Here is a 15538-nt window from a genome sequence, read left to right as displayed (position 1 = left end):
CATGTGTAAATCCACTCGTCTTTTAGTAGTGGTGATGGACAGACACCTGTAGGGAGTAATATCCTCCAGCAGATGTCAACATCTTCATGGGCAGTTCACACTAAAACTTGAGTATTGACATTATTGAAGTCAAATAAAGGATTAAAGAAACGTTTTCAAATATACGATACTAATGGGTGAGTATATTAAACTATCTGCTGTCCATTTAGCTTTATGTGGGAAGCCATCCAGTATCTTTTATCTGAGCTTTTTTCCAGATCTATCAAAGATGTTACCCATTCTGCTCTGTCCTACTGAACAGTCCCTCCAGGATATTGCGTTTATTTTGTGTGATATTTGCCAGCAAAAATGCTTGATTTAGCTGCAGCAGTTCTGACATTTTGCATAGCAAAACGCGATGACTTTGTCCAATTTGTCCCGAAATACCAAACTAGTTTGGTGACGTGTGGCTTGATCAAACTATATTATGCGGTAAATTGGTTGAAATTGCAGGCCCTATTTTTGCACTGCGGTGATTGGTCAGTTTTATGCGATAAAATTGGGTCAGATTTGATTATGCTGAACCGTGGGGCACCAGTCTACGGCCCGTGACGTGAACAGGCAAAAACGATGAGCGAGGAGCGCCTTTCTCAAATCAAACCATAGTCTTCGCCGCTTGGCCATGTTGTCAACACTGCATTATGGTGCATCGTCCAGAAAAATATAAATAAAATATACTATTTTTCATAAAATATATCAGAATTTTCAAACTAGTTTTAATCAAAAACAATAACTTTTGCACGTTGAAAACACAAAATCGTACTCATTACCTAACTTTTGTTTTGACCTGACTTCGCTGTGGGTTTGAAAGGGAACCTGGCTCATGCCCAGATGGCAGCCCGGTTCCAAAACGAATGCGGTCAGCTTCACCGGTGCAAAACATGCCTACCTGGACACCAGCGCCAGATTAATCAAATCTCCTCACTGATTTGACCGTTTTATGTGGAAATAGTGCAGTGATGGGTCAAATTTGCAAGCTTTCGCATAATATGCGGGGAATTATTGATTTTGCAATAAAAATACTGGAGGGACTAACTGAATGTCTCAAGGACAAGGACGTTTAGAAAGAGGCCCACCATGGAGGTGCTGAGTGTGGGGCTGGGGGCGACAGGACACTGGCAGCATGCCTATTGGGCACCTCATTTACGAGCACTGAATGACAGCCAAATTAAAACCCTATGAATTGCATGGGACAGGGGGATGGGAGAGGGCTTTAAGAGACCAGAGAAATGGGGGAAGATTACACTTTTGGGAGATGTAGGCCTATAACTAATTTGCATGTGGTGTTCTAGCTCCATCCAACGTGATGTGGCTCTCAAAATAGGGCTCTCTCACTATAGTCTATAGTGCCACTGCAGTCACTCAAAGTGAAGCTGAGAAGAGTTTGGAGAATACTAAGCATTTATTTAGAAGAAAAATATGATCATATATTTGAAAATTGCTTTAAATAAAATGTCAGCATGTTTGTTATGTTTGTCTAACATTCCTGTATTTCATTCACTGCAAAAATACAATATGCACGACATCAAATTTACAACCAAGCCTCTGTTTTGTTGAACACTGTTACAGGACTGTAAACTATAGAACTTTCATTACTTCTCTGCAAGTCTCCTTGATTATCTTCTTCAAGAAAAACTGCATCCCACATCATCACAAGACCTTCAATTAAAATTCCCAGTCATCATCAGCAATAAACATAGATTATAAAAATAAAAACATTTTAAGCTTATGGCAGCACCTGCTAGATGTGATCAAGTCGACAAAACACAGCCTGACAAAAATAAAGGGACTAGAAATCACCTAGGCCACCACTTTGTCACCAATGACTACCTTCAGATTGTCAATCAAACTTGTAGGGAAGAGTGTGGTATGTTGAGCAATTTGTTACATTCAGCATCACTCCGTCAAGGGAAATATAGTATTATTTCTAACAAATACCTCAACATATATTTCAGGATTCTGTGCATCCCTGGAAATAATTTGAATTAATGTCAACATAACAGATTTGAAAACATAGCTTGTCCAAAAAAGTGGTTTCTTGGCACATCTTACATGTAACACCTGATTTACTTTTAAAAAAGGAACATCTCAAGAGGTGGTCCAGGTAAGTCCTCACATCGCATAAGTGGGGGGGACTCACAAAATCTTACTTGTACTCTATTGCTCCTCTGTTGTTCCTCAAGTAAGAGGGCAGATGACATGCCCTACTCCTTGAAGTTTGCAGTTGTCTATTTTGTATTGTTTTACCCTTTAGTGTGTGTACTTTACTGTATTTCTACTTGGGATATCGCTTTTAAACAGTAAAAGTTCAAAAAATCTTCAAATGTATGCCTACATTCAGATATAGATCTCTCTGTTCAATATCACTTACCCATCCATTTCTTGATCAGTTGTTTCAGACAGGCATATTGTTTTGATGCGCCAATTCATAGGCAAGTTCTCTGCATTTGATTATTGATATGTTTAGCAAGCTCAGACTCCATGTCATCAGATAAGAACTTGTGTGCCTCTGCTACTCCATTACACTCTCACAGATACATGTTAATTTCTTTGTTGTCAATGTACTTCTTCAGTGTCATTCAGTCTATTTATTCATCCTTGCTGCTGCTCCAATGAACTTCTTCCCTTCTCTCACTTCCTTGGCTGCTCTCTCAAGAACCTCAAGGAAGGCTAGGCCCCTGCTTGTTTTACGTTTGTATACACGGGGCATGATGATGTCTGCTCTGTAACAATAAAAATGCACTGTCTTGAGTTCATATGTATGACACTTTGCAAAAATACTAGGCAAAATGTAATCATCATTTGTAAGGGGTATGATGGCCGATCAACTTAGCCCAATGGCAATTGGCTCAACTTACCCGAAGGCAAACTATTTTATTATTATTTTCCTTTATTTAACTAGGCAAGTCAGTTAAGAACAAATTCTTATTTTCAATGATGGCCTAGGAATAATGGGTTAACTGCCTTGTTCAGGGGCAGAACAACAGATTTTTACCTTGTCAGCTCAGGGATTTGAGCTGATTCCAACGCTCTAACCACTAGGCCACCTGCCGCCCACACAGCTACAAGGATACACTTTCATGCTAGGTTTAGGACTTCATATGGTAGCTTATAGAGACCCCAACTGATGTATAGAACAATCTTAAAAGCATCTACTTTGTTTAGATAGAATGTATTAATGAAACCTATAACACAAGAACACATTTTACTTTGTAAAGAAAAATCTGCTTTTTGGACCTAACTTATTTACCACTTTTCCATGTGGTTTCTTCATTCACAGACTATTTGAAATTATGATATCTTCCTAAATATTTGGTAACATTATTAATTTTGTGTATGGTTTCCGAGAAACAAGTGGTGGCTCAACTAACCATTTGGCTGAACTTATCCCACTCTACCCTACCAGAATGGTACTAGCTTCACAATGACACCAATTTTCGAATGATTTGATAAGCATAAACATTTGGTAAGTGGTACACAAGGCTTTACAACAGGATGTTACTGTGCAGCCAGATATCTTGAGTCACGTGTGATTCCAAACGTCCCTTTGCTTTCATTTAAACCACTGAATCACAAGCAGGGTTGCTGTTCAATCTTAAGCATCTGGTAATTGGATGCACAAGTCTGGAAATTGACTGGATTTGCGGCCAATTATTTCTCTGTCATCATCAGATGCAAACGTGTGTCTGTGTCAGTTGCCCCTGGTGATTATAGGAGAGCCCATTTCACTTGTAAACATAAGGACATATTAAGTTGCTGCTGTTGAAACTCAGTAAAAACTTTGCTTGGATGAAATAATAATTGACCTGCTAATGGGGGCTGGTGGAGGTGTGTAATATGGCAGACATGGAAAAAGCTTAAATGATGTAGGCATTCTTGCAGAGTAAAATTAATCACATTGCAATTAAGAATGGAGTGTGTGACTTTCATTTCTTCTTTGGAGTTCACTGTTTGTCTGCATACCAAGTCACTCACAGTAGTGTATTCTGATTCTTCCTTAGCCCTGCTTCTGGGGGTAGCACACTGCCATGGCAGAGGCATACAAGTCATCTCTGCTCTATTTTGTCTATGAGGGACAATGGAGCGACTGTGGAGAGGGGAAGAGTCACCCTGGAGAGGAGTCTAAAGACAGGACCCTAGGTTGAGACAGGCATATAAGCACTGTGTGTGTGTGAGTGTGTGTGTGTGTCCTAATAATATACAGTATCGGTCAAAAGTGTGGACACACTTTTTTTAAACAATTTTCTACATTGTAGAATAATAGTGAAGACATCAAAACTATGAAATAACACATATGGAATCATGTAGTAACCAAAAAGTGTTAAACATATCAAAATATATTTGATATTATAGATTCTTCAAAGTAGTCACCCTTTGCCTTTATGACAGCTTTGCACACTCTTGGAATTCTCTCAATCAGCTTACTGAGGTAGTCACCTGGAATGCATTTCAATTAACAGGTGTGCCTTGTAAAAAGTTAATTAGTGGAATTTATTTCCTTCTTAATGCATTTGAGCCAATCAGTTGTGACAAGGTAGGGGTGGTATACAGAAGATATACCTATTTGGTAAAATACCAAGTCCATATTATGGCAAGAACAGCTCAAATAAGCAAAGGGAAATTAAAGTCCGTCATTACTTTAAGACATGAAGGTCAGTCAATCACAAAAATTTCAAGAACTTTTAAAGTTTCTTCAAGTGCAGTCGCAAAAACCATCAAGCGCTATGATGAAACTGCCTCTCATGAGGACCACCACAGAAAAGGAATAACCAGAGTTACCTCTGCTGTAGAGGATAAGTTTATTAGAGTTATCAGTCTCAGAAATTCCAGCCCAAATAAATGTGTCACAGAGTTCAAGTAAGAGACACATCTCAACATCAACTGTTCAGAGGAGACTCCGTGAATCCGGCCTTAATGGTCGAATTGCTGCAACAACAAAAAACAAAACTAAAGGACATCAATAAGAAGATAAGACTTGCTTGGGCCAAGAAACAGGAGTAATGGACATTAGACCGGTGGAAATCTGTCCTTTGGTCTGATGAGTCCAAATTTGAGATTTGTGGTTCCAACCGCCTCGTCATTGTGAGACGCAGAGTAGGTGAATGGATGATCTCTGCATATGTGGTTCCCACCGTGAAGCATGGAGGAGGTGTGATGGTGTGGGGGTGCTATGCTGGTGACACTGTCTGTGATTTGTTTAGAATTCAAGGCACACTTAACATTCTGCAGCGATACACCATCCCATCTGGTTTGCGCCTATTGGGTCTCTCATTTGTTTTCAACAGGACAATGACCCAACACACCTCCAGGCTGTGTAAGGGCTATTTGACCAAGAAGGAGAGTAGTGGAGTGCTGCATCAGATGACCTGGACTCCATAATCACCCGACCTCAACCCAATTGAGATGGTTTGGGATGAGTTGGACCGCAGAGTGAAGGAAAAGCAGCCAACAAATGCTCAGCATATGTGGGAACTCCTTCAAGACTGTTGGAAAAGCATTACAGGTGAAGCTAGTTGAGAGAATGCAAAGCTGTCATCAAGACGAAGGGTGGCTACTTTGATGAATCTAAAATCTAAAATATATTTTATTTGTTTAACACTATCAATATTATTCTACAATGTAGAAAACAGTAAAAAATAAAGAAAAACCCTTGAATGAGTAGGTGTGTCCACACTTTTGACTGGTACTGTATGTGCTGTACAGTGGTGTAGTGGTGCCTGGAGAAGTGGGTATACTCTAATTTTGCCAACATTTTTCCAAACGGCCGCCCAGCGAAGGAAAGGCGTTCTGTGTGACAAATTCTATGAGAAACAGTGACATACAATCTGAATGACTGTAGCTGTACTGTGTAGTAGGCTAATAGTAGGTCTGCAATTGAAACAGATAAACTGAGTCTGAAATTCACAGGTTTACGATTTTCAAAAAAATTTTCAGGTTTTGTTTCTCAAAGTCCCACTTTTTTAACAGAAAATAACAAATTGTTATTTTCTAAGCCCATAACAATGCTAGAACCACATCAGGAGACCACTTTTGAGGTCTGGGAAAAATCTAAGAATGTTGTATTTTTTTAGAGTAGTTATCCTTTAACTTCAATTGTGCAGGCACCTAGCAATGTTGTTTGATTTGCTATTTCTGTAGCACATGAGATGGATTTTGCAAAATAAATGGTCCATTTGATTGATGCAAATAATCATGATACCATTCTGTCAGGAAGGTATAGGCTATTATGTAGTTAGTTAATATTTAATAAGAAGTTTTTGGGGAAAGCCTTTCCATCTACCAGAAGATGTGCGTAATCAGTATGTTACTGAGACAGAGAGTTATGGAGGACAGTTTTGTGACAGAAAGACACAGACAGGGAAGAGTATCAATTCCCTGTAGGAAAAGTCTGGTTCAGGCGGGATGAATCACACCATGACTGTCAGCCCATCCTCTTTCTATTTACAAACCCACCTTCGAATTGGCCATCATCATCACATACATTTCACAGAGACCACACATGGACACACACACAAAAGCACAGTGAGACTTTTAGGCAGAACTCTGTGGCCCTGGTTGGTATAATCAGTCCAAGTTATTTTGTTTTGTTTGCGTTGCTAACCTGAACAAAATAGGAGACTTAAACAGCTTAGCTGGACTTCTATCCCTGTCACAACACAAAAAAAAAAGATTTGTTTCTTTCATTGAATTGTTTGTAACTGAGTCTAATGTGAAAATAGTGTGGGACCCAATATAGTGCCAGGAGGTACCCCCTGCCATCTGCTAGCATTGGCAACTCACAATGGGATGTGTGTTGTCTGTGGACTGTGGCCACTGGCTACCACATAACACAATGGCTTACACACAAAGCAACTCTGGACCAGACAGACAGTATTTCAATTGACTGCCACACTGAGTTGTCTCATGAAGATAATCTCAATCCAACCATGGATAAGAAAGTCATGATAGAACCACAGATAAATAAGATTGTACTTTTAGATTTTTTCAGGAACTATTTATAAACATCCACTTATTACTGTAGTCACAATACTGATTTATTTCACGGAGAGCATGCAATCAATTGTGAAAATGTGAATATTCAATGTTTCACAAGAGGAGACATGTCAGTATCACCTCAGAAACGGATCACAACAGGTTCCCAAGATATATTTTCAATTAACCCTTTCATTATGTCTATTCTAAGTTCTGTTCACGAGGTCTCACAGACGTGACCCTATGTTTCACTACTTACAAAGACTTGAAAATAATCTGTTGATCAGCAGGGTTGGCAATTTTTAAGAACTGCATTTTCTGTGTTATGTTGACATAGTTTTGGTAAAGAAAAATAAACGATGGCTCGAGAGATGATTTATTTTCTGGCAACTAATATGTAGCTGGAATTGCAACCATTTTAAGGGATGAACTAGGTGGAAAAGACATAAAAGGTTCTCATGATTATCCTATTCATGTTGATTACAATTGATTTGTTATCATCAAGTGTAAACACTACAGCACAAAGATCTGGTCAATATTATTGTGTTTTGAATACAGTATCACTGTATTTCCCCAGCTCCTGGAATAGTACTTATAATAGCACAAATATAATAGACAATAGAAATACCAGGCAACTATATCATCCATATAGTCCTACTAATTAACAACTTGTAAAAAAAGAACCATGTCATCTGTGTTGATTTATTAAATGAGTTGAACAACTGTTAAATGGTTATATAGTACGGTATGTTTATTCACAGGTAGAATTTTGTATGCTGTGTTAAAGTTAAAAAATATAAATCTGATACAAGTCTAGTGACTACAAATGAACAGTGGCAAATATTGTCTGGAGAAAATAAGATTAGTATCACAATAAAATAAACACAAATAAATCTCTGCAGCCTATATTTAGGCTCTATATCACTTTATACAAAAACATTTTTGTTTACCTAGCAAAGAAGTAAGCCCGGATACAGAGGTGAGTTCATCAGCTTTGTCCATTTTTTATCTTACAAAAACCATACAAAGACTTTAACCTTCAAAAAAACTTACAAAGAATGAGCAGACAGAATGCCATCCCTCGGCACAATAATTCTCCACTGGCTCCATGTCGTTCACCTCCCCATCCCTCTCCTCTAACAACGGAGTCCTATCCTCTTTCTTCTCCTCCTTCTCTACCATTTCCGGAACCAGGGGCACTGAATCCTTCTTCCCTCTGCCTTTCCCCTTCTCTTTGAGCTTCATGTGTGACTCCATGGGGGCCTTGCATGAGCGGGTCTTCAGCACCTTTTCACCGTCGCACGCACTCCTCCTCTTCTTCAGCTTGCCCACCAATTGTTTCCAATGCCTGACCTGTGCTTTCCTGTCACTGTAGGCTTGGCACAGGTCTGGCTGTCCAGTGTAGCGGCACCAGTAGGTCTGCTCCTCGGATCTACAGCTGACAAGCAAGTTCACTACGCCCTCCCCGGACGTATCCCATGTACAGTTGTGGCCAACCTTTGTGCTGAACCCTCCTGAGCTGGGGACAGAGTTCTTGGGCTTCTTGCCTGCTGGTGGTGGTGGTGGGGGCTGCGACATCTTGTTGTCGGAGTTCTGGCGTTTGGCCTCAGTGCTGGGCAGGACAGGGAGGCACAGGAGGAAGAACAGAAGCCACAGGAACCTCATGGCTCAGGGTGATTACTGCTACTTGAAGGGTTCTATATTCAAATGCAGCCAAGCATCAGTAGCACGCCCGAATGAAACGAAAATCGGATGCGCCACAATCAAAATACCTGCAGGGAGTGAAAAAGGAGAGGCAAAACAAAGTGAATTAAACACACCTTACATAGTTAACCCATTCTCTTTCTTTTCATAAAAACACGAGAAATGTCACTACATTTTGCTATGTTCCCTGCTTAGAATACCCCAAAAAGCTGTGCAAAAATGAGTAACTAAAAACACATTCGTAACAAATGTTACGTTTACAACATCTATGATGTTTATTTTCAGTGCACCTTTTAAATTAATCATAATATATATATATATATATTTTTTTTACATCTCATTAAATCAATAAGGGAGGAAAGCTTCAGCTCTAAGCTGTAGATAGCTGCGGGTTTTTGGGGTCAGCCCAAAACTGCATTGCTACCTGGTACACGGGACTAATCCATATAAAAATCACCTCTACAAACATTTTTGAGTAAGAATCAGCTCATGCTTTTTACACAGGACTACTCTGAAAATCCTTACTTTGAGTGTATCCTGCCGTGCGAAGGAAACCATATTGGAGTGATCCAATATACTGCTACAAAACAAAGACATGCACCAAAACAAACACCCCCAAGTCGGCTCAGAATTTTTTTACTTACAGGTAACATGAAAAAATATGCATGCACAGCAAGCATACAGTCCCCTGCCTGCAAAAACAAATTGTACTAATCAAATTATTTCCAGTTTCAACATTTGGTATCTAAAGGTTGCACTTACCATGTGGAGACCCAGTGTTTGCTTCTATTCAAAATGCGGGGTCCCGGGACGCTTGCGTAAAAAAAGGGTTATAGAAGGATAAAGGAGAATGGGGAGGGGTAGAGAGGGGAGTGTTCAGGGCATAAATGGGTCTGCCCAGACCTCCCTTAAGCAGGCCCCCTCCTACTGTAACAATACCCCTCTCAACCCCCTGCCTAAAGACTGTATTATCTGTGTGTGGGGCTGGGGTGGGAGGTGGAGTTTGGGTCATGGCGTGTTGCCTCACACACACCCATACCCAACACACCCCCTCTTCACGGCTAAGAAGACAATGTACACACTTGCCAACGTTTCCTCGCAACACACAGACTTCTTAAGCAGCTCTCACATTGAGTGACAGTACAGTGAACAATGTAGAGAGAATGAAGAGAATGCATATGTTTGATTATGTTCAACATAATGTATTTTCAAGAGCATTGAAGACCATGGTGACTGTACTGTGATAATGGCCATTTATTTTGTACAATCATTCAATACACTTGTATATATACAGAATGTTGGCAGAGCCCACTCTGCCAGCATACTGTATATATGATTTCATTCCAGGTCTTTATTCCAGGTCTTTTGACAAGAGGATATTCTCCGTTTATCAGTACGCATCCAGATTAACCTGGTGAGAAAAAGTCACTTGTGGGGACTTGGCAAATGAATGGCCAAAGGCTTAAAAGCTCACACTAAGTGATAATGTGTTCCACTCCACTGCCAGAGGCTGAGTCCATGCCAACCAAGACCCTCGGTGCTACTCTCTCTCTGTATACCTTGTGCTCCCCTCTTTGCTGGCACAGAATGAGAGGTGTCAGTTACGTTGGCACAGAGAGAACAGCTATGTGGTTATTGTGTGTATGTCTCCTGCGTCCATGCATGCGTTGACACTAGCATGTATGATACATGATAATGTTTGTGTGCCCAATACAGTGTCCAAGTCCAATCGTTTTTCCAGGTGGTCAAATGTACACAACAAGAACCTTTCTTCCCCTCAGTCTTCTCATAAATCATTTGACACATTCTAATTGACCATTTTTATTTAATTGCTAACAAAGATGTCTATCCAGTTCATTCAGTATATAACATAGGCTATTGACTTTCCCCAATACACTTTTCCTGTATTTGTCAACAACCAATAGTCAGTCTTTTATCGAGAGATAGTGGGGGGATAGGGAATAGCAGTATAAGGCAGCTGAAGACAGAGCAACACTCACCCCCTCTAGTGGTGTGTTTATTCTTGAAAGGTGAATGGGATTCAGTGTCTCAATATTCCCAAGCAAGACACCATATTGAATTGGGGAAAACAGCCACCGCTCGTTGACACACAGCAACATAGCTAGGCCTACACATGTGGGTTTGAGGAGAGAAATTGCAGACGCCATTGCTGCATTCACACGTTCACACGTCGGCAGAATTCTGCAAAAACAAAAGTGGTGAACAGGGTGTTCAGTTGGCCTACAAGTTACGTTTCTCTAGAAATGTGATTCTATTAGCTTTTGTCTGTCCTTCCTTCAAGCTTAATCTTTCCCTTCACTCTGCTGATGACACTGAGAGAGTCCTTGACGAGGCGGGAGGTTTGAGAAGACCAATCTCCATTAAATTGTTGTCGAGAGATGTTCGCAATCAATGTGCTGCTAGCTGACTGCCTTTAAGAAACCATTGACTGTGATTAGACACTGATTGAGGCTCCGAGCGGTGCCTCTGTCGTCACCCCTCGGACTGTAATGACAGAGGGAATCTAATTGTGAAGCAGGGGAGAAGCACCGTGCTCTGCAGCAAAGTTACCATAGTGTATGTAAATACAATGAAGATTGTCCTCAGCACAAATTTCCATTGCGACACCTAGTAATCACTGCTTCATTGAATTGCATAAAGAAGAACACAGACATACTGACTGATGGCCTGGCTTTGCTATCCTGTCACGCGTCTAGACAAAAGTGCACTGGTATGGTGGCACTGTCAATCCATTCTAAAGTCATAACATGAGACACTTCACTTGGTTCTTTTTGAGGTGTGTGTGTGTGTGTGTGTGTCAAGGGCGAATAAAAAAATAAACACACTTCCTGCAGTTCTACACAATTTGACATCACTTATTATGCCTCTCTTAAGGGGTATATGGGGGGGTATTTGAAAGAAACTGTGTAAGTGGAAGGATAAGTGGAAGATCCCCCCCAACCCCCCAAAAATACATCTATATTTTGGGGGGAATTTTTATATGAACTGTAACTCAGCAAAATCTTTGAAATTGTTGTATGTTGCGCATATATATATATATATATATATATATATATATATATATATATATATATATATATATATATATATATATATATATATATAATTTTCATATTTATATATATTTATAATTCAGTATAAGTATTTTGTGCTACTAAATACATTTTGCCACTAGGCTGAGAGAAAATGTTGCCGTTTAAAGTATCTGTCCAGTGAAAATCTCAATTGGGTTGTGTTTTGGAGGACGCATGGCTCTCAACCTTCGCCTCTCCTGAGTCCGTATGGGAGTTGCAGCGATGAGACAAGACAGTAACTACTAACAATTGCATACCATGAAAAGGGGGGTAAATTTAAAATTTTAAAAATGATACACTTAAAAAAAATTCTCTCTGCATGTTTCACTTGTAAGCCTAAATTGAATCATTATCAGGAAACCGGGCCCTGATTACATAAGACAGAAATGAAAGTCAGCATGTTGGTCGAGGAGGATGAGTGGCCTAGAAAAGGCCGCTGGTTCAAATCCCAGAGCTGGCAAGGTGGTTAAAATTGCTGTTTTGTTCTTGAGCAAGGCAGTTAAACCTCAACAACTTATTCCTGGGCAATGATGATGTCGATTAAGGCTGTATAGCAGGCCAAAGGTCACCTGTTTGAATCACATCGGGGACAACTTTAGCTGATTAGCAACTTTAGCTAATCACAAGCGTTTTGCTACTATTTAGGAAATGTTAGCTAATCCTTGACTTAACCTTAACCATAGTAGCCTAATCTGATATGTTAGTTTCACCTAACCTGCTAGCCACTAACATTATCCACAAATGCTAACACAACAAGCAGCCTGGCCTCAGAGCAAGACATCCTCCATATTGTATGGTATTGTACGACCGGGTATAACGGATGATACTATACATCCTTCAATCTATATGACCGCTATTCCATTCGTAATGTAACACAACGTAATATAACGTCACATAACATCATACTAAAGGAGGGGCAGAAATAACGTCCCAAATCATACGAATTGTCCTGAGATCAGGTTGGCTTTACAGATATAATCAACCACACCCACTATCTCTTGTCCCAGCAGACCACCTGAGAAACCATTTGTCATCATTATGGAAACAGAATAAGGCTGGCCATAATTAGTGGCTAACAAGCCTCTGATTAACAGCCTCTGCAGGAGGTCACACGATGTAAATGTAAAATAAACATGACTGAAGTCAAAGATTGTGGATTATGAAGATTTCTCTGAATGGCCTTTTACCATTGAAAACAACGGTGACAATTCCAGTCTACATAATGGTTGGCTCTACCATAGGCACCAATGCAGTAGCTAATTCCCATTGGATTCCATAAAAATACAACACCTAGCATTGAGGAATGTAGGGCCTAGCTACCGGAAGTGTTGTCGAATTCAACGGGTCGCTTTAGAATTAGCTAGCTTAGTATGCGGACGAAAAAGTCAGGTTAATAAAAAAAACTAGCAGTATTTTAATCTTCTCAATTCATCATTCATCATTTTGGGATAATTAGGAGTACAGCTCCATCTCCCATCCCTGGACTGAGGTATATTTTCTGAACCATATCTCGCACCGGCTCCGCGGTGTCCACATTCTGGCATAGCACCGTTCCGACTACAGAGAGAAGTAATGATTGTCTAGTCGGGGTCTTTAAGCTAGGAAAGGGGTTAATGCCCCTTCCCATTCTGACACGGGAAAATAATGCACCAACAATGGGTTACAACAATGTCCCTTTTATAAGTTTGCACATCTAAAGTATAGTATCTATGGTATTTTATGGAACAACATTTTCTGATGAGGCAACGTGTGCAAGTCTCTCCTCGGGCTGAAATCATGTCACCCAGTATTAGCTGTGTTTGGTCACAACAGGGACCCTCTCACACATGGCAATTTCTGGACTGATGGAATTCAGTCAACAAAGCCATAATAACGTGTAATCCTTACTCTCCCTCAGGTATGGGTAAAATGTATGTGGATGATTGCCTGCATGCGTGTGTGCATGTGTGTTTAAAACATTTCTACCTTTAAAACATTTCTACCTTGAAAACAGAAATTAAATAATGATTTCATACTGACAGTGAATGGTCTAGTTGATTACAAGATGAAAGAATATTTCTGGACAATAGTCTTCTTAATTGTATTTTAGTTATCTCCCATAGAGCCAAACAGACTGAAAATAACATTGTGGCTGTGCACCATTGTGATGGACTGTCTAAATTGATACAACCTCATTCCGAGACATGATCAATTCTTTGCATTCATGACTGGCCTGAGATGTTTCACCAAATAAATGTAACATTGTTCAAATGCACAGGCACTTTCAGAATGTAACTACAGCTGATGAACCTTTGCAGCACATAGCACTTTAGCTTCTATCCTCGGACAGAATTTCAGCTCATTGATCTGTAAGTCATTTCGGGGTGGGATGGTGGAGGGTCACCTTTTCTGATGCAGGCAGACATCCTGTGCTTTAGTATAGTAAACCTCAGACAGGTACCATGTGAGCTGTGTCTTAAAGGTCAGTGTTCTTGTGAAAAGATAGAAATATCACATATTTACAGTCAATGAATAAAATGGAGTGAGAGAGAGCAAGAGAGAGAGAAAGTTTGGTGGTAACTGATAAAATCATACAAAGGACTGGTTAATTTTAGATTTGTGAAATACTCAGGTTTATTATAACAATCATAAATTGGACCTGATTATTTTGCAGATGTTTTTAGAAATTATGTGTGTAGGGATTCATTAGACACAAAGGGGCACAGAGAGAAGTGTGTGTATAATAATAATAATAATAATTTGGTGGGTGCTTATATTTGTCCTGTGTTTTCTGCATATCCCAACTCTCTCTTGAGACACACTCTGAGTGGGAACACAGTCAGGGTCAGCTATTATCAACAGCAACCCTGGAGCAATTTGGGTTAAGTGTCTTGCTCAAAGGCACATCGATAGATTTTTCAACTTGTCGGCTCTGGGATTTGAACTAGCAACCTTTCAGTTTTGTATTTGTATTTATTATGGATCCCCATTAGCTGCTGCCTAGGGCAGCCACTACTCTTCCTGGGGTCCAGCAAAATGAAGGCAGTTATACAATTTTACAAACATTACAAAACATTCACAGATTTCACAACACACTGTGTGCCCTCCGGCCCCTACCCCACCACTACCACATATCTACAATACAAAATCCATGTGTACGTGTGTGTATAGTGAGTATGTTATTGTGTGTGTGTGCATGTGTCTGTGCCTACATTTGTGTTGCTTCACAGTCCCGCTGTTCCATAAGGTTTATTTTTTGCTGTTCCTTTATCTAATTTTACTGCTTGCATCAGTTACTTGATGTGGAATAGATTTCCATAGAGCCATGACTACATGTAGTACTGTGCACCTCCCATAGTCTGTTTTGGATTTCAGGACTGTGAAGAGACCTCTTATGGGGTATGCATGGGTGTCCGAGATGTGCGCCAGTAGTTCAAACAGATAGCTTGGTGCATTCAACATGTCAATACCTCTCATAAATACAAGCAGTGATGAAGTCAATCTCTCCTCCTGCCTTGTTGATAGTGCTGTTAAGAAGGTAGAGCAGCGCTATTATGGACAGACTTCTCCCCATCTAGCTACTGTTGTATAAATATGTTTTGACCATGACAGTTTACAATCCAGGATTACTCCACGCAGTTTACTCACCTCCACTTGCTCAATTTCCACATTATTTATTACAATATTTAGTTGAAGTTTAGGGTTTAGTGAATGATTTGTCCCAAATACAATTATTTTACTTTTACAAA

At 40.0% G+C, this 15538-nt stretch overlaps 1 protein-coding gene across 1 annotated transcript; it reads right to left on the bottom strand.

The window, feature by feature from the left end:
• Positions 1-7739: 7739 nt before the first annotated feature.
• On the bottom strand, positions 7740-9581 carry LOC112253439 (fibroblast growth factor-binding protein 1). Its single transcript, XM_024425419.2, has 2 exons — positions 9478-9581; positions 7740-8783 (listed from the first exon to the last, which is right to left on the bottom strand). Exon 2 carries the CDS (start codon positions 8674-8676, stop codon positions 8044-8046), a length of 633 nt encoding a protein of 210 aa, XP_024281187.1. The 5' UTR covers positions 8677-8783; positions 9478-9581; the 3' UTR covers positions 7740-8043.
• Positions 9582-15538: the final 5957 nt, after the last annotated feature.

Source organism: Oncorhynchus tshawytscha, linkage group LG06 (genome assembly GCF_018296145.1).
Source record: "Oncorhynchus tshawytscha isolate Ot180627B linkage group LG06, Otsh_v2.0, whole genome shotgun sequence".
NCBI lineage: Eukaryota > Metazoa > Chordata > Actinopteri > Salmoniformes > Salmonidae > Oncorhynchus > Oncorhynchus tshawytscha.
Note: the sequence above shows the minus strand (reverse complement) of the source record. Positions and strands in the feature narration are given on the sequence as shown.

Coding starts and splice junctions, on each gene's coding strand:
- LOC112253439 (XM_024425419.2), bottom strand. CDS start 8,676: ATGAGGTTCCTGTGGCTTCTGTTCTTCCTCCTGTGCCTCCCTGTCCTG.